Source organism: Tursiops truncatus, chromosome 6 (assembly GCF_011762595.2).
Source record: "Tursiops truncatus isolate mTurTru1 chromosome 6, mTurTru1.mat.Y, whole genome shotgun sequence".
In the NCBI taxonomy this organism is placed as follows: Eukaryota; Metazoa; Chordata; class Mammalia; order Artiodactyla; family Delphinidae; genus Tursiops; species Tursiops truncatus.
In genome coordinates this window covers 70,991,948-71,017,132 of record NC_047039.1, presented here as the reverse complement: position 1 = coordinate 71,017,132, position 25,185 = coordinate 70,991,948, and the positions used below count along the sequence as shown (strand labels likewise).

The 25,185-nt window shown below is 39.7% G+C and overlaps 1 protein-coding gene across 2 annotated transcripts in view; it reads right to left on the bottom strand.

Moving 5' to 3' along the window:
- The window catches only part of OSTF1 (osteoclast stimulating factor 1), a 48,964-nt gene that overhangs the window by 3,611 nt on the left and 20,168 nt on the right, over nucleotides 1–25,185 (bottom strand). The window contains exons 2-10 of one of the 2 annotated variants that reach the window (XM_073806227.1): nucleotides 23,496–23,542; nucleotides 20,733–20,885; nucleotides 17,397–17,447; nucleotides 14,539–14,602; nucleotides 12,604–12,657; nucleotides 10,839–10,946; nucleotides 9,668–9,717; nucleotides 6,572–6,650; nucleotides 3,245–3,343 (exon numbers count right to left, since the gene is read on the bottom strand). In XM_073806227.1, coding sequence (XP_073662328.1) covers nucleotides 3,245–3,343; nucleotides 6,572–6,650; nucleotides 9,668–9,717; nucleotides 10,839–10,946; nucleotides 12,604–12,657; nucleotides 14,539–14,602; nucleotides 17,397–17,447; nucleotides 20,733–20,756 — 529 coding nt within the window. In that variant the 5' untranslated portion in view covers nucleotides 20,757–20,885; nucleotides 23,496–23,542. The remainder of the gene's footprint in view (nucleotides 1–3,244; nucleotides 3,344–6,571; nucleotides 6,651–9,667; nucleotides 9,718–10,838; nucleotides 10,947–12,603; nucleotides 12,658–14,538; nucleotides 14,603–17,396; nucleotides 17,448–20,732; nucleotides 20,886–23,495; nucleotides 23,543–25,185) is intronic. The other variant, XM_019934649.3, reaches the window with a different exon arrangement.

The window sequence follows — 25,185 nt, the reverse complement described above, 5'->3', positions numbered from 1 at the left end:
TATACCCTAGTTTTTAAAAATTGGAAAAAGAACTGAAAGGTTCAATCCTCAAGTATGCCTTGACCCCACCCTATATCCTAAAGTTACCCTTCATGGTAACTGTAACATGTAAATTATTTTGTCCTTATAAGAAATTCAAGATGTGGTGGGTTTTTTTGTTTTTTTTGTTGTTGTTGTTTGTTTGTTTTTTTTTTTGCTGTACGCGGGCCTCTCACCGTTGTGGCCTCTCCGGCTGCGGAGCACAGGCTCCGGACGCGCAGGCTCAGCGGCCATGGCTCACGGGCCCAGCCGCTCCGCGGCATGTGGGATCTTCCCGGACCGGGGCACGAACCCACGTCCCCTGCATCGGCAGGCGGACCCTCAACCACTGCGCCACCAGGGAAGCCCTCAAGATGTGCTTTTAAAAGTGGACCACGATGTCAGAATATACCTCCTCTGGCTTAGAGCTCATGCTGGCAATTTGCTATATGGCCAAATATTCAAACTCTCATTCCAACGAGGATCAAAATACAAATTAAAATTTTTTAAACTGGATAATTGGGCAAATGAAGAAAAAGAAAACAGAGAAAAAGGTAACATGAAAAATGAAATACGAAGATTCATTTCTTGGCTCTGTGTGCCAGGCCCCAAGATTAATTACCTCATTACTGAAATCAGTAGAGCACAAATTTAGGAAGGTAAACTAAAGAAACTTGGAGTAAACAGAGAAACAGAACACCAACGTCCCTGCCCTTTTCTACAAAGACTACAGAAAAATGAGGAGAAAAAGAGAAAAGTTTGCCACCTGCCTCTTCCAGCTCCAGTTGTTCATGTGGAGGCTTCTGGGTGTAGCTCTCTGGGGTCTGAGCAGGTGTGATAGTTTCATTGTCTGTCACCATCAAACTCATAGTGTGCATGAGACTCTGATAACCGTTAGCTCATAAGAAACCTTACTCCTCAGTCAGGATGTTTTGGAGGTGCCCATATAGCGGCAGGAAGTCAGTGGCAGAGAAAGGAAATTAGGTCATAGTCCTTCTTCCTGACCCAACCAAGGCCGCAGGGCGTGAGAGGTCCACCTCAAGTAAAAGTGTTTCAACCACATGGCTGCAAATACGGCTTCTCAGTCAAAATGTAGCTAGGGAGCACCACTCAGCTGGTAAACACTTTCTCACTCATTTGGTAGACCCTATACACATCTATGCATGAGTAATTACTTTAAAGAAAGACTTGCTCTGCCAGCAAACATTCATGGCTTAAATAATTAAGAAGTCCCTAACTGCTTAATAGTTTACATTATACCTGAACTGAGGTTAAATAAGAATCTGGAACAAACACTTATCTGAAATAAGGGACAAACGGAACAATGGATTTGTGAGAATTATGATGGGAATTTGATGATAGGTAAGGAAGATGATTCTGGGAAGTTCCCTTGGTAAGCCACAAAGAGAGGGGGGCTGTTTGCTTTCTTTAACTGACTAAAGCAGGAAACCAGGGGACTGATATACTTTGCTGCTTATGCTAGAAATGGAATATGGGACAGCATAATATTGGCTCTTCTCATAAATCAAGGGATACCTGAGGGAGAAATAAGTTTTCCAAGGGTTCAAACATTAATGGGAATTTGATTCAAATGATAGAAACAGAAATGAGCATCTCATTACCCAAGTTGGAGAACTCTGAAAATAATAATACCCTAAGGATAAAATGAAAACACATGCACTTAGTCTCTATAATGGAAATTTCTAAAAAGGTGTCTTGGTGATTCTCCACCAACATGAACCAGTCTAAACTTCAGACTCTAAAGCGATACTAAAAGAGTCCAGAATGATGAGTAGCAATGCAAAGACTTGCAAAAGGTGAATCCTCCATTATACTAGTTCCTTTCTAGAAAACGGCAGTAAAAATGTATCCATTACAGGCTTATACTTCAAAGTGGTATTAAAGTGCCAAACAGGAGATAATTAAGTAGAATAAGGCTTGAGAAGTGAGAAAAAAGAGATCAAATGTTCCCTCCAACCAAGCATCTTCCACCTTTCTTTTTTTCTACCTCTCTGGGTTTCTCATGGGCCAGGAGACTGATGATAAATGAAAGAGGGACAGAGGAGAGGTGGCAGAGGAGAGGTGGCAGAGTTCACACCCCGCCACTCCCAGTACTCCTTTCTGGAATCACCATGTTAGAATGAATCTAGGGGAGCACATTCAGCAGGCTATATACTGAGAAGTCTAATCAACAGCCAATCTCTGAATAGTAATCACGAACGGTGCAAATGTGTTTAACACCTCTATTTCCTTTAACACCTTTTCAAAACCACCACACAAACTCTTCATTTTTATAGAATTGCATGTGAACTTTTCAAACCTCTTCTCCTACATCAATAGATATTATCTTTAAGAATATACACTCTATCTTCAGACTTCCCTGGTGGCGCAGTGGTTAAGAATCCACCTGCCAATGCAGGGGACACGGGTTCGATCCCCGGTCTGGGAAGATCCCACATGCCGCGGAGCAACGAAGCCCGTGCGCCACAACTACTGAGCCTGCGCTCTACAGCCCGCGAGCCACCAGCTACTGAGCCTGTGTACCACAACTACTGAAGCCCACGCATCTAGAGCCCGTGCTCCACAACAAGAGAAGCCACCGCAATGAGAAGCCCGTGCACCGCAACGAAGAGCAGCCCCCACTCGCCGCAACTAGAGAAAGCTTGTGCGCAGCAACAAAGACCCAACACAGCCAAAAATAAATTAATTTTTAAAAAAAGAATATACACTCTTATCTTTAAAAAACCACGCATAGAACTGTGAAGAGATACCGATACATTTACAAAGGCTAGAATAATTTTGATTACAAAATTTTGATTACAAATAATTTTGATACCCTCATTTAAAATAGAAACAAAATATAATCATAAAGCTCTTGAATGCATAATTAAAAAATATTTAGTGATAACCACTCATAAAAACAAATCTGAAATGAGAATATGGAAACAATGGTTCTCTGATAAGGACTGTAATGGAAAGCAAAGTAATTAGAACTGGATTGCAAGGAATAAAAGAAACATACTAATCATAGCAAAAAATCGATGTCTCTTCAAATTTGTTTGCATAAAGGTATTCTTCCATGTTGAAGTTCTGATTCAGACCAAGGATGTAAAATCTAACTTCAGAATCACCTGAAGAATTTACCAAGAAAAAATCTTCCCTAATATTAAATCGATAACTCTTAGTCATGATGGCATCAGGAGGAAGAAGGATTAAAATCAAGTACCTGTTCCCTGTTTCTTTTTCAGGAGAGACGCACAGGCAGCATTAGTAGCCATGTCCAGGGCCAGCTTCTTCTCATTGTTTCTTAAGTCTGTTCTAGCACCTTCCCCAACACAAGAAAGTAAATTAGGTGTTTTGAAGACTCTATAGTAGCAGCCAAACCTTTTTTTTTTTTTTTAGTTTCTTTTTTCTCTTTTTCTTTTCTTTCTTCCAGTTATATTGAGATATAATTGACACACAACACTGTATAAGTTTAAGGTGTACAGATAATGATTTGACTTACGAACATCATGAAATGATTATCACAGTAAGTTTAGTAAACATCCATCATCCCATATAGATACAAAATCAAAAGAATATAAAATTTTTTTTTCCTTGTAATGAGAACTCTTAGGATTTACTCTCTTAACAACTTTCTTATATAACAAACAGTAGTGTTAATTATATAGCAGCCAATCCTCTTTCCATCAAAACTAATCACTTTTGGCAGAACTAACTAGAGAACCATTCTGGCCCCGAACTAGGCTCTTTCCAAACAGTAAAACTTTCTCAAAACAGTAATAACATATTTGGCAGCTTTAATCAGGGAGCTTATTGCTGCACCTGTAATAATTATACACAATTAAAATATAGCCTTCCTTTCGAGTCCCTATAGAATTGCATGTGAACTTTTCAGTGAGGAGTTGACTGTCCCTGTGGACAGTAAATCAGTTAGACTCAACGTGCCTTGGCACGAGTTTTTGGAGATTAAATTCAATACACCCTTTGCCTCTTCTTTTCAAGAAGGTCTTTAGAAAAGACCATGTAAGTTGAGCTTGAGGAGATTAATATTTATCTTAAGTATACTCTCATGCTTATTAGCAGAATTAGTAACACTAAAATCTAGAGGCAATCCATTGTTCCCACAGCCCATCTTCTACTCCCTTTTTTCCTTGTCTTTATTATGTGATAAATTACATCAGAATTCATAAATCTTTCTCATTGTCAAAGATTCAAAAATACAGATGTATGCTGAACAAAAGCTTATGTCTCATTTCAGCCTGCAACTAACCCCTTCCTTCCCCACCTTCTACCTTCCCCAGAGGTGACCATTCCCAACAAGTGGGCATCAGTTCCCATCTCCCTTATGTGCAAGAATGCATTCACAGACATATGTGGACATATACACAAAATCATACTCCATGTATTAGTCTGTAATTTGATTTTTTTTTTGCCAATGATATTTTCTTTTTTTTTAGTTGATGTACAATATTTATAAGTTTCAGGTATATAACATAGGGGTTCACAATTTTTAAAGGTTATATTTCATTTATAATTGTCACAAAATATTGGCTATATTCCCTGTGTTGTACCATGTATCCTTGTAGCTTATTTATTTTATACACAGTAGTTTGTACCTCTTAATCCTCTACCCCTATCTTACCCCTTTCCCTCCCTCTCCTCCCTGGTAACCACCAGTTTTGATTTTTTTAACTTAATAATATATTATCGTATTCATTCCTTAGTAGTACACATACTTATAACCCAATCTATTTAAATATTTATAATTATTCCATTTTGTGGGTATTCCAAAATTTATTTAACCACTCCTCTACTGAGGGGTGTTTAGGCTTTTCCTAATTTTCATTATCACAAACAATGCTGCCGTGAACCTCCTTGAACAACATCTTTGTTTATATGCATTTCTGAAGGATGGTTTCCTAGAAGTGGTGCTGAAATGTAAGGATATGTATGTTTTCATTCTGCTAGCTACTGTTAGACTGCCTGCCAAGAAGGCTTACCAATTTACACTCTCTGCCACAGTGTCTGAGAGTGCCATTTTCTCTACAACCACATCCTCGTCAGTAAGCAAAATATAAATGTCCTAAAACTCAAAGGCACAAAAATACTGTCAAGAAAAGAATAGTATGTTTAATTAGGAATACGGTGACCATGTGTGAAAATCTCTCATGAACAGATTTAGATATCCACAGCTGGGGTTATAGGGAAAACCTCATTCTCTCGCTGTACTACAGGTCAAACATCCTGCAGGTTCATAGTTCTGTGACTGATCATTCCTTACTTTACACTTGAGAACTCACATACATGATTTCTGTCAGGATGGGAAATGTTCAGAGACAGGATGCTAGAGAAGAAACTCAACCGTTTCCTGTGTCCCTCTCAACCAGCGCTGCCCAGAAGAAAATTATGTGAGCCATAGACGTAATTTAAATTTTTCTAGTGGCTACGTTTTCAAAATGTGAAATTCATTTTAAGAATATATTTCATTTCACCCAGTATATCCAAAGTGTTATCACTTCATCATGTAACCAATATGAAAATTACTGTGCTACTTCACTCTTTTTGTTTCTACTAAGTATTCAAAATCTGGTATTCATCTTACACTTACAGCACATCTCAATTCAGACTAGCCTCCTTTCAAGGGCTCAGGAGCACGTGTGGTTAGTGGCTGCCATAGCAGACAGTGCAGATGTTGGCATACCTCTGGGGGGCACTACAGTGGTCCTCAAGGTGTCTGATCTTTTGCACCTGGAGTTTACATCATCAACATCCTTTAAATCAAAAACATTTCCTCTCATATAACCCACAACATTGCTCCAAGGATCCCTAATGATACTGCATCCATGTGACATGTAGGCTGGGGATTCAAGCATCCTATATTACAGCCTTCTAGACCAGGGTGCAGTACGGGGTGATATCCCTGGCCTTCTATAAGGGTTAACTAATATTTGTGGGACAAACAGATGAATGGATGGTGAGTCCATAATTTCACTGCTGCTTCTGACTTGTGTAAAAACAGGGAATCAACGTATCTTCTTGTTTTCTGTACATCTAGCATCTGCTCAGCTCAAAGCAGGACATCGCAGCCACAGCATTCCTTCTTATCTATCAAGCTTTCCTGTGAGAACAGGGGCCTCCGCAACTTCACCCATACAGCTTTCTTAGAGAGATCTCCTCTGTATGTGTGCATGCGCATGCGCGCGCGCGCGCACACACACACACACACACACACACACACACACACACACACACACACACACACAATCTTTCTGAGGCCCTTTCATCCTGCAGAAATGTACAATAAATTCTTACTGAGGGTAATATATGTGATTTTAAAGCTTACCAAGCTTTTGAGTTAAAATTAAAAGCTTACACAAATCACCTCAATTTTATCTTATGATAACAACTCCGTGATGCAGACAGAGTAGAGACCACAATTCCAGTTTTAAAATAAGAATCCTATTGTTTTCCCTACTATTTCAAGTGGTAAAAGTGGACGTAGCCTATTTTTCAGGGTAAGCAAAGACCAGAAAAACTAAGCACACTTTACCTTTTGCCAGAAGCAACTGGACAATATCTGCATAACCCTTCCAGGCAGCAGCATGCAAAGCTGTGTCTCCCAACTTGTTCTATGGTGATACAACAAGAGAAAGCAGCATTTTAAAAAGAGAGTGTGGATTGAAACCGTGCATGAATTTAGGTTTACTCTAACCTAAGTAAATCTAAAATGAGAACGAAGTTATAAAATCATATAAAATTCCAAAGAGGGAAAGGAGACTCAAAAGATGAGAGGTGAGTCATTTGGGGAAAGGGAATGGGATGGAAGAGGAGAAGTGGAAGTGCACAAGTGGAAGTGCAGATGCCTGCAGAGGGAGACGCCAGGAGGAAACAAGCAGATTTGTCTCCGCAGAAACCAGCATGAATTAGGAACTGGAGATGCCTGGAGACACGGGAGCAGGAATGAGGCATGGGAGTGAAACCAAGAGTACTGGGTGAAAGTGTTTCTCAGGAGTAATTAGAACCCCAGAACCCCAGATCACCTTCCTTTCTCCCTGCTGCCAGATGACCCAGTACACATGGTAGAATTACCCTGTTGAGAAATTAACCAGATAGCTTCCAAGCTCATGGAACTTGCAGGCACAAGAGAAGGTGGCAATTAGGCTAGGAACTAAAAGCAGGGGGCTAGCTGAAAAACCTGCAAACTGACCAGTAAGACCCCTCTCCCAGCTGCCTTTACCTACCCCAGTGCCCCAGTGTGTACAGTCTAGCATCTACGCCCAGGGAGGAGGCTGGAGAATACTTTTCTGGGAGAGCTGAACAGTCCCAATGTGGGGGAGGAAGGGAATATTTTAACTGGCATCTGGGTATAAGCCAGCAGAACATCCAGGACCTCACCACTTCACCCTACGGAGGAAACCACCAGTCAATAAGCCCCACAAGCACACAGTGCTTTCAGTCACACTCAAACATGAATGGACAGACAAAGGTACTGTATATTTGAGGACAGCCTCCAATATCCAAAGAAAGATCAAAACAAAGCTAATGGATCTCAGAGGAAAAAGACACAGTGTAGTGAATAGCAGAAAATGTTTTAAAATATGTATATAATTAATATATCAGAGATATAATATGACATTATGTTAGGAAATGACAAAAAGATGCTATATAAAAGTAAAAATAAGAGTAAAAGGAGGAGCTTGTGGTAGAAAGAATTCTAAGACAGCCCTCAAGCTCCCTGCCCCCTGGGATACACCTCCCTGTATAATTTCCTCCCCTTGAGAGTGGGTGAGACCGGTGAATATAACAGGATATCATGCCCATATTTTCTAATCAGTTGATGTTTACCCTGGGTGGACCTGACCTAGTCAGGTGGGCCCTTATAAGGAAAGGCATAGCACCAGCAACACAATCTCCTGCTGGCCTTGAGGAAGAAAGCAAACAGCCATGTTGTGAACTGTCCATCAGGAGGGGTGGTCTCTAAAAGTTGAGGGCCTCAGTACCATAGGTGCAAGGAACACAATTCTCCCAGCAATATGAATGAACTTGGAATAGGACTCAAGCTCCACATGAGAACCCCACTCCAGCCAATACCTTGATTCCCACCTGTGAGACCCTGAGCAGGAAACCCAGCTACGCCACCCAGAATTCTCACCTACAGAAAGCATAAGGTAAATGGGTATATTTTAAGTTGCTAAATACGTGGCAATTTGTCACACAGCAACAGAGATCTAATACAATGCTCTGGGGAATTAAAAAGGCGACCAAAATAAAACACAAAGATGAGAAAACCTCTGAGGAAAACTAAGAAAATTAGAGGCTCAATCTGAGAGGTCCCACATAGCTACTAATGGGCATTCCAGAACCAAAGAGCAAAGGAAACAGATAAAAATATATAAGAAATAATACAAGATATTTTTCCAGGCTGAAAGAGTTCACTACCATTTTCAGGCAAAGACCCATTCTAAAAGCACATCATTGTGAAAGTTTGGAATACCATGGATAGAGTAAAATTCTAATCATGAGAAAACGCAGGGAATTTCCTGGCCGCCCAGTGGTTAGGACTCTGCACTTTCACTGCTGAGGGCCCAGGGGCCTGGGTTCAATCCCTGGTCAGGGAACCAAGATCCTATAAGCCTCGCAGCACGGCCAAATAAAAAAGGGAAAAAGCAGTTAATACACAAAGAATGGGACTCAAAAAGGCATCAAACCTCTCAAAAGCAACCCTGGAAACTAGAATACCATGGAGCCATGCCTGTAAAATTCTGAGGGAAGTCATTTTCAACCCAGAATTCTATCAGCCAAATAGTCAAGCCCAAGCTCCCCTTTCTCAGGAATTTACTTGAAGGTATTCTTCAACAAATGGAAGACAGAGGATCCAGAAAAGTGAGGACACAACACAGGAGAGAGGTGAAGCGTTTCCTAGGAAGACAGCAAAGGGCAGTAGAGACCAAGTTGCTCCGATCAGAGAATGAAGATGGAAGGCTTCAGTATGATTCCAGGAAGAAAAGAAAGAAAGCAATTATCTTATACAATTTAGAAAAGTATATCAAGAGAGTATAAAACAGTGTCGAGGTCTTTGTGAAATACAAAAAAAAAAAAAGCACTAAATAAAAGTCAATAAATACAGAAACAAAAAAGTTACACAAGCAGTGAATGATATTTAAATAGCCATAATACCATAAGCATTATATAGTAATATAAGCAAAAACTATGCTATGTATGAAACATTAGGAGGACCGGAGGAGGAAAGATTGGGCGCTGGGTGCTGGAAGATGACAGCTGGGCGGTTGACAAGCGTAAACCTTCACCTACCAGATAGGATACCAAAATACTTTATGAAGATGATGAATTATTAGACAGCTCCACAAGCATATTCCTTAGTAACATGAAGGTAAGAGGAAAGCACTAAAAGCTGAAAGTGATATACGAGGAGGAGTATGGCAGGAATTGGGGGCTTTATGCAATTTGGACTTTAATCATAATTTTTTAACTATGTGCTTGTTGTATTTTGATTAAAAGTTTTATGAAAAATAATAAATGGGAAAAGGTGAGTTCCAAGACACCAAGACAGGATTTTACACACACATAAGCTGTACGAGGAGAGCAAGGTAGGTGGGTTAAATGGCTTCTGCATAAGCAATCTCACCTGTTGGTTCAGTTCAATGTTTGGTTGAGTAAATAGCACTTCCACTATATCTGAAATTCAAATAGAAAAGATTTTTTAAAGAAGGAGACTAAAAGTCTGACAAAACTCAGCATAATAATTTTAAAAGAGAGGATTCTTTTTAGAAGAATCATCAAGAAAATCGTTATAACAAAGTTTTCAACATTTATGTAAATAGAAGACCTAAGACTATAAAAGGTAGAATTACTTAGGGAAAATTTTTTTCTAATATTTTGGCTTTTGTATTTTCACATGACATCTATGATAGGAATATTTTTACATTTGCTGGGGCACTTAATATTCATACCACTAATTTGTGTTTAAATTTTCCTTTGGCCACGCTATTTAATTTGTTGGATTCTTTGTTTCTCATTACTGTTGGGATCATTTTCTGTGTGTTGTAGAGAGGGAGAAAGAGAGTGGGTGTGGTAGATTCTCAGCCAGGCTGAAATACATCTAGAAATTCCATTTGTCATTATTATTGATTATAACAGAGGAAGTTATCAACTGAATCACCAACTCAAGCAAATGCTGTCTCTTTCCTAAATCTTAAGCTTAGAATGTAAATCATAAAAGCTTCCTGGGAGGGCTTCCCTGGTGGCGCAGTGGTTGAGAGTCCGCCTGCTGATGCAGGGGACACAGGTTCGTGCCCCGGTCTGGGAAGATCCCACATGCCGCGGAGCGGCTGCGCCTGTGAGCCATGGCCGCTGAGCCTGCGCGTCCGGAGCCTGTGCTCCGCAATGGGAGAGGCCACAACAGTGAGAGGCCCGCGTACCGAAAAAAAAAAAAAAAAAAAAGCTTCCTGGGAAAAACTAAGTCAGAGGAATCAATTCTGGTCCTTTCTTCTGTGAGATTAGACAGTGGGGGTTGTTTTTATATTACTGTTGTTTTCCTGTTTTCTCAGACCTTTGCAAGTCTGAGAGAGGAAAGGAAGCTTCCACTCCTTCAAGTGAAAAGGTCTGTGTAGTGAGGCTGACCAGTCACATTCTACCTACTGTTTTACAGAGCTTCCAGGGACTGGGCTTTTGGCTGACATTCTGAAAAATTTAAAAAGAATAACCAATTTTTTTTTCATTTGTGTAACTCTGGCTCCCCTAGATGAAGCACATTTTCAGTAGCACAGATATTTATGATAACAAACAAAATGTAATACCTTTGTGACCCCCGTGACAAGCCCAGTACAAGGCGGTGCTTCCAGCTTTGTCCAAGCCATTAACACCTACTCGGTTGTCCAAACACTCTCTCAACCAACTCAAGTTGCCTGAAAACATTTTACATTTATAAAAACACATGAAAAAGGGTTTTAGTTTTTTTCGTTTTGCTTTTCAATCAATTTCATCCTGCATAAATTCGCATTTGCAAAGGATTAATCAGTAAGTCTGAAATTAAAACCTGCCCCATAACGCATTCTCTATGGTACATTTTGACTTCCAGTTTATTAATGGAAAGCATTAACATCAATTTTTAATGGTAGGTTAATGGGAAGAGTTGCCTAAATGGGTCCATTTAAGGTATTTTTACTCTGTAAAAAAAGCTTTTTTTTCCTTTGTGAAATCCTGGAACTTCGGGAAAAAATTTCAAACCTAAGAACAAGCAGATACTACTCATATTCATATTTAAAATGCATTTTCAGTTCCTATAAGAAAAGAAAAACTAAATAACCTACTCAAAGCTGCTGCTCTTATATGTTAAAGTATAACTATTCATTTAATATCCTGTGGCTAATGCCCTAAATATCTAGTTTACAAAGAATTTTTTAAATGTCAATTTAGTAGTTCTACTTATGCACAATCCTAAACCAATAATTTCCTTTTGCACATTCAGATTTCAGAAATATCTACAATTAAATGAAAGAGAGCTTACTGTGGCCTTATAAAAAATTCCCCACGATCTACAGCAGGGTTTCTCAACAGCGGCCCTACTGACATCTGGCGCTGGAGGGTTCTTTGTTATGGGGGCTGTACTGCACGATGTTTAGCAACATCCCCAGCCTCTACGCAAAAGGTGCCAGCATCCCCCCAGTTATGACAGTCAAAATGCCTCCAGAGGACTTCCCTGGTGGCGCAGTGGTTGAGAGTCCGCCTGCCGATGCAGGGTACACGGGTTCGTGCCCCGGTCCGGGAAGATCCCACATGCCGCGGAGCGGCTGGGCCCGTAAGCCATGGCCCCTGAGCCTGTGCGTCCGGAGCCTGTGCTCCACAACCGGAGAGGCCACAACAGTGAGAGGCCCGCGTTCCGCAAAATAACAAACAAACAAACAAACAAAAAAATGCCTCCAGATACTGCCAAATGTCCCAGGGTTTGCAGAGAGGAATTACCCTCTGTGGAGAGCCACTGATCTATGGAACAAAGCCCCACGTACAAGCCCCATCCCTGGTGCTTCCTTCCTCCCCAACCCCAACCTCACCATTCATACTTGCAATATACTAACACTCTCCCTGGTGCTGGACCCCTGAGAAGCCCCCACCCTCTGCCCTCCTGTTACTCATTCTGGCCGCTATAGCCTGTTTAACTGAAACACACTTCAACCGCTATACTTATCACACCATCTTGTAATGATCTGCTACACACATCTCTCCCCTGCCAGACTTTGAGCTCTGCGAGTCACAGAGCATGACTTTCCACTTGCAACTAAGCACAGGGCAGGTAAGACTCAAAAGTTATTTGTTGACTGACATTTTAAAAATTAAAATCACACATTTCTATAGAGTGAAAGAAGGCCAGAACAGAGATTGCCTCCGGGGGAGGCAAGGATTTAACTGGGAAGGGAACTTTCTGGGATGATAGAAATGTTCTGGATCTTGATCTGGGTGTTGGTTACACAGGTAAATGCATTTGTTAAAAGTCATCAAACTACATAATTAATATGTCTGTGTTTTACTGTACTGTTTATCTCAATCAAAAAGAATCAGACCTACCTCTTTTTGCAGCTTCATGCAATGGATTGTCAATGGATTCTGCCTGCTCAGCCACTAGATGGAAAAAAAAAAGATGCAAATCAATGTTGAGAGGGCCACCCAAAGGATTCCCTGAAGCCAGTCAGTGTCCCAGCTTCAGAAGTGCCAGGACCTTCCACCATACAGCTTCCCTTACTTAATGTGAGTTTTAAAAAATGGCAGAAAATCAAAAGTGATGTTTTGTGCTTTGAAAGAAGCTGAATTATGTGTCAAAAGAAGCCAAGCTAAGACAATAACACAGCAATTAACTGGGAGTATAAACAGAAACAAACATAACCATTAACTGGAAGTATAAATAGAAACAAACAGATCCAAGGTCTGCCAACCAGTTTGCTCAAATATTTCACCAACAAATTTAGTCAGGAAAGTGCAAAAGAAAGCATTTGAGGTTCCTTTTTACATTCTATAAAAACACCCTAGGGCTTCCCTGGTGGCACAGTGGTTGAGAGCCCGCCTGATGATGCAGGGGACACGGGTTTGTGCCCTGGTCTGGGAGGATCCCACATGCCGTGGAGCGGCTGGGCCCGTGAGCCATGGCTGCTGAGCCTGCACGTCCGGAGCCTGTGCTCCGCAACGGGAGAGGCCACAACAGTGAGAGGCCCGCGTACCACACACACAAAAACAAACAAACAAAAAAAACACCCTGCTTTGAAGATGGCTAAAAATAATTGTCTCCCTTGTGTGTGTGGATATGAAGGGTGAGGTAAAGGAGAAATATTTTGCTTTCTATATTCAGAACGGGCAATCAGCATACCTGCCTGCCCCTAAGGAAGGTGTATTCACTGCTGTCCTAGAATCAGTAGGAGTGACCACATGAAGACTGTTGTTCAAATGAGACTTCACACCCACCCCTCCCACCACAAAGGGCTGTAACTAGATACTCCCTTGGCTACCAGGGATCTAGCAACTGAGAAACATTTTGCACCCTCAGTCTATGACCAGCTGGAGAAGTTGTTTATTTGGGATTTCAAAGGTTAGAGGAGTGTAGAAATGCTTAGTCTTTTAAAATCCAGAATGATATGGCCCTTAGACCAGGTAAGTGGGGCCCATGTGTTGAGCCCCAGGTCTCACTCATTTCCCTCCCCCCACTTTCTCTCCTCCCCTCCACCTCCTCCCCTCCGCTCCCCTAGGAGCTCTGAATTGCCTTCCTTGACATTTCTAAGTCCCCTTCCAGTGTTTGGAACTGGTGCCTGATGTCAGCCCTATTGGTCTAAGGAAGTATCTAATGCTAAAGTCCAAAGGAACCTTAGAAGTGATTTAAATCAAACCCTCTTGTTATACAGATGGAGAAACGGTCCCAGGGGCAGCAGTTAAGTACCCTAACTAAGGTCCCTTGCTGTTAGAAGTGGAAGAAGGATTAAAACCCAGGACCCTTGTTTATCAATCCTGTGCACTTTTTACTTTACTCTGCTGATTTCTACGAAAGTCTGCTTTGTCCCCCTTCCGACTAGAAGTGCGTCTCACTGCTCAAGTGCCTCAAACTGCCCTAATGTTCATTTAATGAACATCACTGCCCCAAACATTAATTAACATAACAAGGCAAGGTTACTTCATCACAAAAGAAAGGGGGGCTAGTCTAAAAAAAACAAAGAAGAAAGAAAAGAAAAAGAAAAATGTCTAAGCGTTGAATAAAGTAAAACTATAAGTATTTCCCTGGAAACCTTAGGTTCTTTCAAGAATGTTACAATGCATTTTCTTAAGCCAAGGAGTCAAGTTCAAGTACATCCAGCATCCATGACCACTCTATTAAGAGGAGGCTCAGAGTAGAACATGCCCTAGGCTGGCAATGACTCCATCGATTTCTCAGCCACAGCAGGAAGCAGAAAGGCCTCAGGAACCAGATAACTGAAAATACACAAAGTACAGCCCAAGTAAAGCCACCGCTGTCATACTTACCATAGTTGCTTGGGATTAGTCCCGTCCTGCCTTTGGAGGTGCCTTTCCACCAATTGGTATCACTCTGGTGAAAGAAGAGTTAAATTAAGTGGGACCGAATCCAGTTTACATTCAGTCATTTTTAAAACCATGTGGCGCATATTGGCCTCCTTTTGGCCTTTTCAAAGGGTAGAGCAGTTGACACTTTTTGTTTTATTTTAGATAAAATACAACATACTTCCAATTCAAATGCAGAGTTACTGCTTTACCAAATGTCCATCAGCCCTGGTCACACTGATCAAGCTTCCTCACTCCCTAGTTATGGATGTCCATTCCCCTTATCATTAAATTACAAATATACACACATCTGCCTGCAAAAAATCAAAGACACTTCATCATAGAGACTCCACATTCAAACAAATCAAACAGAGATAATATGAAAGAGAAGGGGAAAAATTATGTTTGGTTTAGACTATCTGTAGGATTTTTTGGTCCAGAGTCTAATTTCTCTTACTCTCAAGATATGCATATATTTGCTTTTCTAAAGATCTCTTTATTTCACCTTTGCTTTTTTGGTAACTTTTTATCATAGAAAAATTCAAACCTATACCAAAGTAGAAGGAACCGTATAAGGAACCTACACATACCCATTTCCTAACTGCATGAACTATTTACTCATGGCCAATACTGTTTCATGCATATCCTCACCTACAACCTCCCTCCCCTTCAGATTATCCTGAAATAAATTCTAGACATCATATTCTTTTATCTGTAAATATTTTAATACGAATCTCTGAAAGATAAGGACTTTTCCATAATAATAACACCATTATCATGTGTTATTTTGTTTGCTAGCTTAAAATTTTTTCAACAATAATTCCTTAATATCATCAAATATCTACAATACTCAGAATTTCCAGTATGTCTTATAATAAAGTCCATACAGTATGATTGATCGATTTGCCTCTTAAGTCTCTTTCAGTGTATAGTTAGTTTCCCCCTTCATTTTTTTTTCACTCCTTCACAATAGACTTTTCATAGAAACTAGTTTGTTCCGAAGAGTTTGGAAGAGTCTGGATTTTCCTTGTTGTATCCCTTGTTATAAAAAAATGTGTTCCTCTGCTCCCTGTATTGCCTATAAATCGGTCATTAGTTCTAGAGGCTTAATTAGATTCAGATTCAATTTTTTAGCAAGACTATTTCATGTGTAGCATTGATTCTTCCATCAGGAGACACACAATGTCTCTCTTTTTGTAACATTAGTAACCACTGATGAGCATTATTTGGATCCATTATTTCATAAGGGTTGCAAATGGTGACAGTCTAATTCTATCATTCCTTCTTCATTTAAATAACTAGAATATTACTTTAAAGACGAACTTTCCCTCATCAACCCTCAGGTTACCCAGAGATAAAGTTCACGGAGAAAGGCACAATAAATACTGATTCTTTTCCTTTAGAGTTGTCAGAATAAATACTGATTCTTTTCCTTAAGAGTCATCAGAATAAAAAGTTGGTTCCCTAGCATTCTCTCAGGTTGACCAATGATTTTTGTTTTTAAGTATCATTAGGAGCTCATGAATTTAAATAGAGTAGATTTGTTTCAATCCTTGGAATTGTTGCCCTAACTGATTGCTCAAATTGTCCTATCTTTGACCAGTGGCAGCCTCTTCAATTTAGTTCTGTGTCTTTCCAGTGGGACCCTAGTAGTCTTTGGGAGTTTCCTTGCTTTCTAAGAACAAGATGTCCTGGGATTATCTTGTACCTTTCCTGCCCCCAACCTGGTACCAGACATTTCTCAAAGGAACTTTGTTCCTTTTAATGGGAAATAACATATTATTATTAGGTTGGTCTTTTTTTTTTTTTTTTTTTTTTGGCCTTTTCAAAGGACAGAGCAGAAATCCTTTTGTTTATTTTATTTTAGATAATATACAACATACTTCCAATTCAAATGCAGAGCGACTTAACTTCATTGATCTTACATCTATCTGTACATCCTTTCTTGCAGGCTGAAACTGCCAGTTTTCTACATCATTGACTTAATGACTCATTTGCTCTAAACTGCAGTACACATGCATCAATCTCAGAATAACAATACCAACACTTCTCCAACATCATGATTAAAAACTGTTCATAATTTGGGGGTAGAAGTTCTTTTTGTTCTTCATATTATTCTACTAGAGATATTCAGTTGAAATGCTGAGTTTTAAAGTCACTTGGAATAGTTCCTCTCTGTGTGTCATGCCAAATACCTGGGGTACAACTAAGTTCATTTGATTCATTCTGCCTTTAATTTTTAGGGATTGCTTTTTATCATTTAATTTAATTTTATAACTATGCAAAAGTTTACATGATTCCAAAGACAGATCTCCAAAACAAGGTGTAATTTTTAAAAAGTCTATATTCCATCTATGTTTCCTCTACCCTTTTCCGTTTCCTTTCAGAGAAGAAACTACTTTTTAAAAATTTATGACTCCTCCTTTGACTTTTTATTTTAAATTGAGGAAAATATGTATATGTATATCCTCTCACCCTTTCTTACTTACATTAGCAAAGGCACACTATCCACATTTTTTTCACCTTGCTTTTGTTCACTTAAATTACTCCATAATATCATATAGAGATATTCCTCACTCCTTTTTATAGCTGCATAATACTGTTTGTAGATACAGCAAAGTTTATTGAACTATTTTCCTATTGATGGAGTAAGGGCTACTTCCAATCTTACGTTATTACAAATTATGCTCAGTGAGTGAACTTGGGTATATGTATTTCTATACAGATATACATGTAAATAATGTACAATATTACAGCTATACAAAATAGTCTTATACATCTTTAGTTCATGCGTCGTATGACAAAATATTGGCTGGGCTTACCATGTCAGTAATGTAGATAATATCACCTTCTTCAAAGTACAATTCATCTGGCTAAAAAAAAAAAAAAAATTAAGTTTTACTCCATGTGATTTTTTCATGAATTAGAATTCAATGATGATGATAATTATACAAATTCCACATTCTAAAATCCTTATAGACAGCATAGTTTTTATATACTTAAATCTGCACATAAACCATATAACATTATTGACAAGCTAACACATGCACAGAAATGTGAATTTTCCCACGATAAACTTCAAAGAATATAAGAAATAAGAATTCCTCCCCACACACCCACACACCTTATTTTCTTCCCCAATGAAAGCAAGGCATTTTTATACCAAAATAGAATATTAATAAAACTTTTTCATTGTAAAAATTTCAAAAGGTGATATATATTTTTTCATAAAAGGATAAATGTCTAGAACTAAAACCATGAAAAATAGCTAGAAGCTTGGCTCTCTCCTAAACGATTAGCCTTCAATCCTTAAACACTTTCATATCAACATCGCTCTCTACTTATTTTGAGAAAACCATTATCTTAACTCTTCATGTTCAGAGAGAATGAATATCTTATATATGAGAACAGTTAATACATAATTCAACCATTAATAAGACTAAAGAGGGCTTCCCTGGTGGCACAGTGGTTGAGAATCCGCCTGCCGATGCAGGGGACACGGGTTCGTGCCCCGGTCCGGGAAGATCCCAAATGCCGCAGAGCGGCTGGGCCCGTAAGCCATGGCCGCTGAGCCTGTGCGTCTGGAGCCTGCACTCCGCAACGGGAGAGGCCACAGCAATGAGAGGCCCGCGTGCCACAAAAAAAAAAAAAAAGACTAAAGAGCCGAAAGATATGAAGCAGTAACTCGTTCTAGATCTTAAGCAAGCTCTAAGGGGTTAATTAATTACACAGACAATACATGCTCTTATACCAGCCAAATGTCCTACAAACTCCCTGAATAAAGCCAGGCACTTTAATTAAATATCTTTTTCCCATCAGTAGATAACACTTATCAGCATGACTGTATGAGTAAATAAAATGTCTAGGGAGTTCCCTGGTGGTCCACTGGTTAGGACTCAGCGCTTACAGTGCTGTGGCCCAGGTTCAATCCCTGGTCAGAGAACTAAGATCCTGTAAGCCGCCTGGCGTGGCCAGAATCTATATATATGTATATTTATGTCTACTGATGAGCAAGTTTCAGATATTGGGAAATGTTTACATTGTCATGCTAAGTGAAGAATGTAGGGCACAAAATTTTACATAGGATAAGATCATGAGCGCATATTAGTTTCATAATGCTGGTTGGAAAAAAAATTTTTTTAAAGGCTTTGATATTTGATTCCAGTTACTGCTCCACACAAATAAAAATTATGCTAGTGAAACAAATTATTTCATTCTTTCATTTTCCTTTTGTTTATCTCTCTCAGCTGCAGACTACGGCAGTAAATGTGACTCTGCAACAGTCATTTACTGAGTTTCAAAGATGATCTCTATTATTTTTATAACTATTTCCCCGTGAATATAGATGAAGACTATATCAGCTATATCATGCTTTAAGCAACCATAATTCATATTTAGATGCAATATGCATTCAAATATAAAAATTAGCAAATGATGATTAATGAAACTAAAAAATGTGAGTTCCTCTAAAAAGCACTTTCTGAAGCATTTCTTAATTTACACTTCGATCTACAGAGACTAGACTTACACATAGCATATCTATACAAAATTAGTTGAGCCTGTGTAGATCAATGACATACATTTTAATATTATTGGAAATAGGCATTTGGAAGAAAAAAAGTAAAGCCTTCTAAGACTTTTCTCAATTTTTCCCTAAAATGTCCTGATGATCTATGATCAATATTACTACCAATATGTGAGGGATATAGAAAGTGATTAGGGAAACAAATTGTTTACTTTAGCACTTCCCTGCCGTTAACTGGCTCACTTCTCAGAGGCCAGAAAGGTGACTCACTGCCACCATAGCATCCCAGCTGGTGGGATGGAGTAGCCATCCTTACAACAGTAAGGAATGGGTGGGGAGAATGAAGCAGGATGCAAGGAAGTAAAGAAAACAGAATATATGTGAAATCTTAGCATTTTTTTGGAGTGACTGAGTTTCTTGGAGTTTTGAAAGAGTTCAATGTCTTGAAGAGAAGCTAACCTTGCCCACTTACGTCTAACAATCAATCCTCCTCAATCAGTGCTTACGTTGAAGTGAAGGAGTCATGTCTAAAATCACAAAAGTCAAGTTTGCCTGAATTTCCACACTTAATAAGATCATTCACCCTTGAAACAAAAGGCACATTTTGAGAAAGTGCCAAACACACAACTTAAAAAATAAAGAACATACACAAGTCTCTGTAATTAGTCTTCCTCATAAAAAGGAATAAAGCCTGGAAGAATGGGAAGTCAGTGTTTAATGGGTACAGAGTTTTCTTTGGGGACAGTGAAAATATTTTGGAACTAGACAGAGGTAATAGCTGTACAACATTGTGATTGTACTAAATGCTTCACTGTTCACTTTAAATACAAAAAATTGTTAATGTTGTGTTATGCGAATTTTACCTCAATTTTTAAAATCATATGGTGTTTGTAAATAATTCTTTTCTTTTGTGGTTTGGTAAAATGCATGATTTGGAAACTGTCACCAGGTACAGTCATTTCAAAACTTCTTGCGCTGTTTCGGATTTTAAATTAATGGCTGCTCTTCCATAGCAGTGCCTGCCTCAGCTACCCATTAGATCAGACTTGTTTTTCAACTAAGGGAGCAACAAAAGGCAGTCGATTTCAGTCAGGTAAAAAAAGGTCTCGCTAAGTTTTCATCCTGAGAAAAGAGAGTGGAACGTTTATTTTCTTTTTAATCAATCAACGTTTATTTTCTTTTTAATTTCTTTTTAATCAACAGCTCCCAGACACACAATGCTACCCCCGCTAAAATATCTTCTTCCAAAGAAGCTAGGGGCGGTTTTTCCTAATGTAGCTGAGGAGGTCGTTTACCAAATTCTTCAGACTGCTGGTGGCAATATAAACAACAAGGTAATTTCATGATTTTAAAACTCAGATAGATTTGTACCTCCGATATTCACACTTTCCATTAAGAAACCACTTGCAGGACACAATGTAAATGTTCAGTGAGGATCGACTTTTAAATTCCTGGCATCGTATTCATGGACTATGATGGGAAAAGAGTGACACAATCAAGTAAGCACTTGTCTATTTCTGTCTGTTCTTTGGTTTTTAACCACATTCTTCTTTTCCTCTCTCCTTGAACAACCACAAGGTATCAGAACAAGTAAATTGTTGGCCACTGGGATGTTATAGGGATGAGTACCCACTTGGTAATGTATATCCTGTTCCATATATTCTTGGTAACATATAATTCTCAAGGCATTAATTTTGGTTGGTTTATGCAAATATGTATTTTATGAAAAATTTTGGAAAGACCGTGACGTCCTTTTGAAATTTTCCGCATTTGTCAACCTGGAGCCCTGAGAATTAATAAAAAGAAAAAGAAAAAAAAATCAAATTCTCCACAGATGTTTTCATTTAGCACTTTATAGTATTATCATGTGCCTGGCACTGGTCTGGACACTTAGAATCTCACAGCAACACTGTGAGGTGGGTGCTATTCTTATCATCACATTATAGATGAGAAACTTGTCCGAGGCCATACAGCAGGTACATGGTAGACCCTAAACTTGAACCGTGACGTTCAGATTCTGGAGTCCCTGCCCTTCATCACCACCTCTGCTTTCTCTCATACAGAAGGGTCACGCATAGCCATTACTGGCTGCCATGGTGTCATGATCAGGATAAAAGGCAATGGCTGTGGAAAATATCTGTTGTTTCTCTCTTCCCCACCCCAACATAATGCAATACAACAAAATCAACAGCAGTGCCTTATACTTGCAAAGCATACTTAACGTCATTTGATCCTACAACAGCCCATTAAGGCAGGGCTGGGTCACGGGTATAACCTCCATCTCACAGCCAGGCTCAGAGAGGTTGAAGAACTTGCCACAAATCACACAGTTAGTGAGTGGTAGGGCTGGGCTCCTACTTCAGCTTTTGGAATCCCATCCTAGGGCTCCTTCCCCTACATATAGTGCTATAAACCTAGAGGAGTCCAGCAAATGTTACATGATAGAGAGGAGGATCCTGCTGGTTTCCTTGCAGAAATTAATATACCTCCAGCACACAGGAAATGCTGTTCTCTCTCCGTCAGTGCAACACTGGTCTATCCAGTCTTACCAGGCCTCTATATGACACTTTATTGGATTGGGGGTTGGGTAAGAAATAAGAACCAAACAGGGCTGGGTGATGTCAGGACTACCTTGCCTTCATGCACGACAGAGGAGAGAAATGCACTGACAGGAAGAACCAAGAGTGACAAGCTTCCCAGTGGATCACCGAGATGAGTTGGGTATTGCTGTCCCTATCTCCTGAGAGTAGTACAGTAGCTAAAAACTGGACCCAGGTATTTCTGGGGTGCTGTACATGTCAGCGATGGTCTCACAGAGTCCAGCTCAGCCCTTCCAACTTCTTTGTCTCAATGACTTTTAGGTGAGTTTAGGATATACTGGGGTACACCCATCCCACTAGAGAAGATGGCCACTGGGCCCAGGGGAGAAAGACCAAACCGAGCTTGTCCACAAGAAATTCTCATTCAGAAAAGAATGTTAAGATGAACCTAGTTCTAGGGTGACATTCAAAATACTGAACAACTGGTACAGCATGGGCACTTGAGCAGTCAGGAAGACCCCTGGGACCTGATCAGCCAGGCACCTCCCCTTCAACATCTGTACTGAGGGGAGATGGAGAGGAGCAGAGTGTGGGAGCAGCAGGGCATGAGGTAGCCATTATTGACCGTCCAGCACACACAGGATGAATTAGCGGCACTGCTCTACAGCCTAGGATGCTTGGGACCGTGGATATTAAAAATAGCATTTTAAATGTGGACTATTCAAAAAACCTAGTGAATTAAATGTGTATTTTCTCCTGCACATTCAATAATAACCAAGACTTTTAAAAAGCTGTAGAGGGACCTCCCTGGTGGGGCAGTGGTTAAGAATCTGCCTGCCAATGCAGGGGACATGGGTTTGATCCCTGGTCCAGGAAGATCCCACATGCCACGGAGCAACTAAGCCCGTGTGCCACAACTACTGAGCCTGTGCTCTAGAGCCCACGAGCCACAACTACTGAGCCCATGTGCCACAACTACTGAAGCCTGCGTGCCTAGAGCCCGTGCTCCCAAACAAGAGAAGCCATCGTGATGAAAAGCCCGCGCACCGCAACGAAGAGTAGCCCCAGCTCGCCGCAACTAGAGAAAGACCTCACGCAGCAACGAAGACCTGATGCAGCCAAAAATAAATAAATAACAGTAGAGAGACTCCATCCTGGAAAAGAACTGGAGGTGAATTAAAGTAATCAATACATCAACCAATCAAAAGTATGTGTTAAGAGTCTATGAATATAGCAACCACTACCCCTTCTAATAGTAACAATGACTCCTTAACAGTAACAGCAGCTTTACACAATCTCACTTAATTCTCACTAAAACCCTATGAGATTATTATTATTTTCACTTTACAGATGAGTACACTGAGGCACAGAGGTTAGGTAATTTCTGAATTTACCAGGTCACACAGCTGCTAAAAGAGGCAGAGCGGGTCCTAAACGCTACTGTAAGTTCTAAACCCCTGTGTTCTGCACCCTAGACACTGTGCTGGTGAGCAAGACTGCAATGCCAAGTGCAGAAATTCAGAGGCGGGAGAGACATCCCACTCCTCCATGGGGTGATCAGAAAGTCTTTACGGAAGAGGAAGTGTGTGATCAAAGCTTAGAGAGGTGCAGAGCCATGAGTCTACAAAGAGTTCAGACATGAGTTGTACTGTGCACCAGATCCAGACTGGAATGGTCCACGAAGGGGAAGGAGTGGAGGATGGCAGGACTAGAAAGGGGGCTGGACCACAGAGGACTCTGTCCTTAGTCAAATGAAGGGTTGAAGCAGCTGATGACCATTTAGGACAGAGGAAGTATCTAAATGAAATCACTTTTGGTTTTTATGTCAATTTGAAAGTGAAAAACTGAATACTTACAGTTCTGGGTTCAAACGTATAAAGAGCTCTGAACACTTTAACTTGCCCTGAAAGAAAGGAAAGAAAAATCACACGATCAATTCTTCCATTTCTAAATTTGCTGTAAACAGTATTTTCCTTTATATTCTTCAGAATTCCTTAACTAAAAGCCCCTATGAGAAATTTATTTTGGAATTAAGTGTTTTTTCTGCATAGGAGGTATTTTTAAAATATTTGTTAAATGAAAGTATGAATAAACACATACCTTCCCCCTCTCAAACAACAGGAGCTACCTAATTATTTGTACTTAGCTTCTGTCCTATGTAGAACCTCTCCAACCCTAAGATCTAAGTTTAGAAACAGAAAGGTGAGAGTTTAACATAAAGAGAGACTTAATGGGACAATCAACAGTAGTTGAATATTCTTAAATTAATGGCTTAGGATTTTATATTTTCCAAGAGAAAAGAAAATATCAGGGAGAAAAATTGTACCTGTTGGAGAAATCTGTGATTCCATTAAGTCCCACAACAGAGTTCAATAACTATCCAAAAATGAGTCATGTTCATGAGAGCTGTCCATTCTGCCAAACCATCTCTCTCTTTCTATGTCCCTTTGCTGCATTTCCATAACACCTGGTATCAGAATAACTGATTTGCTGGCCTGTCTCATTTGAGGGCAGGAACCCTGACTTGTTCAATCTCCTGGCATCTGCCTGACATATAGTATGAACTTAATAAATGCTTGCTAAATAAATATATAAGTATAAGAACAAATTCAAACAGTGTCGGAAAAAGCCTACACATATCAAAATAGAAGAACTACCTACTTAAAATGTGATAACAGTTCAGTTTCAGTACTGGAAGGACCTTTAGAGATGACCACCTAGTCCAAGGGCATTATTCAGAACAGTGGTCCCCGAGGTGGGACACAGGAAGACTACTTCAGAAATTATGTACATTTTTATCTTATTCATTTTCATTCCTATTTTAACATGTTTTAAAATATAACAGCATGATTGGGACTTCCCTAGTTGTCCAGTGGTTAAGAATCCACCTTCTAATTCAGGGGATGCAGGTTCTATCTCTGGTCGGGGAACTAAGATCCCACATATCGCGGGGCAACTATGCCCGCATGCCACAACTACTGAGCCCATGAGCTCTGGGGCCCGTGCGCCACAACTAGAGAGAAGCCCACGCACCGCAACGAAGAGCCTGAGTGCTGCAATGAAAAAAATCTTAGTTGCGTGCCGCAACTAAGACCTGATGCAACCATAAATAGATAAATAAATATTTAATAAATAAGTAAATAAAATATAACGGCATGATAGAATACATATACAACTTATAAATACATTTACTGGGAGTAGTCAAAACCTTTTGCTGATAGAATGTTAAGCATTATGAGGGTAGGTGTTTTGTTTTATGAATGATATATCCAAGTACCTAGCACAGTGCCTGACACATAGGAAGCGCTTAATAATTATTTATTGAATGAATGAAGAATGGATGAATTAAGGAATGGAAACGTGTACTCAAAAAAAAAGTCTGAAAACCAGCAGTTTAGAACAGCACTGTCCAATACAACTTTATGCAATGATGGAAAAGCTCTACATCTGTGCTACTCACATATAGCTACTGAGCACTTGAAATATGGCTACTGACGAACTGATTTTTACACATTATTTAATTTGAACAAGGTTAAATTGCCACAA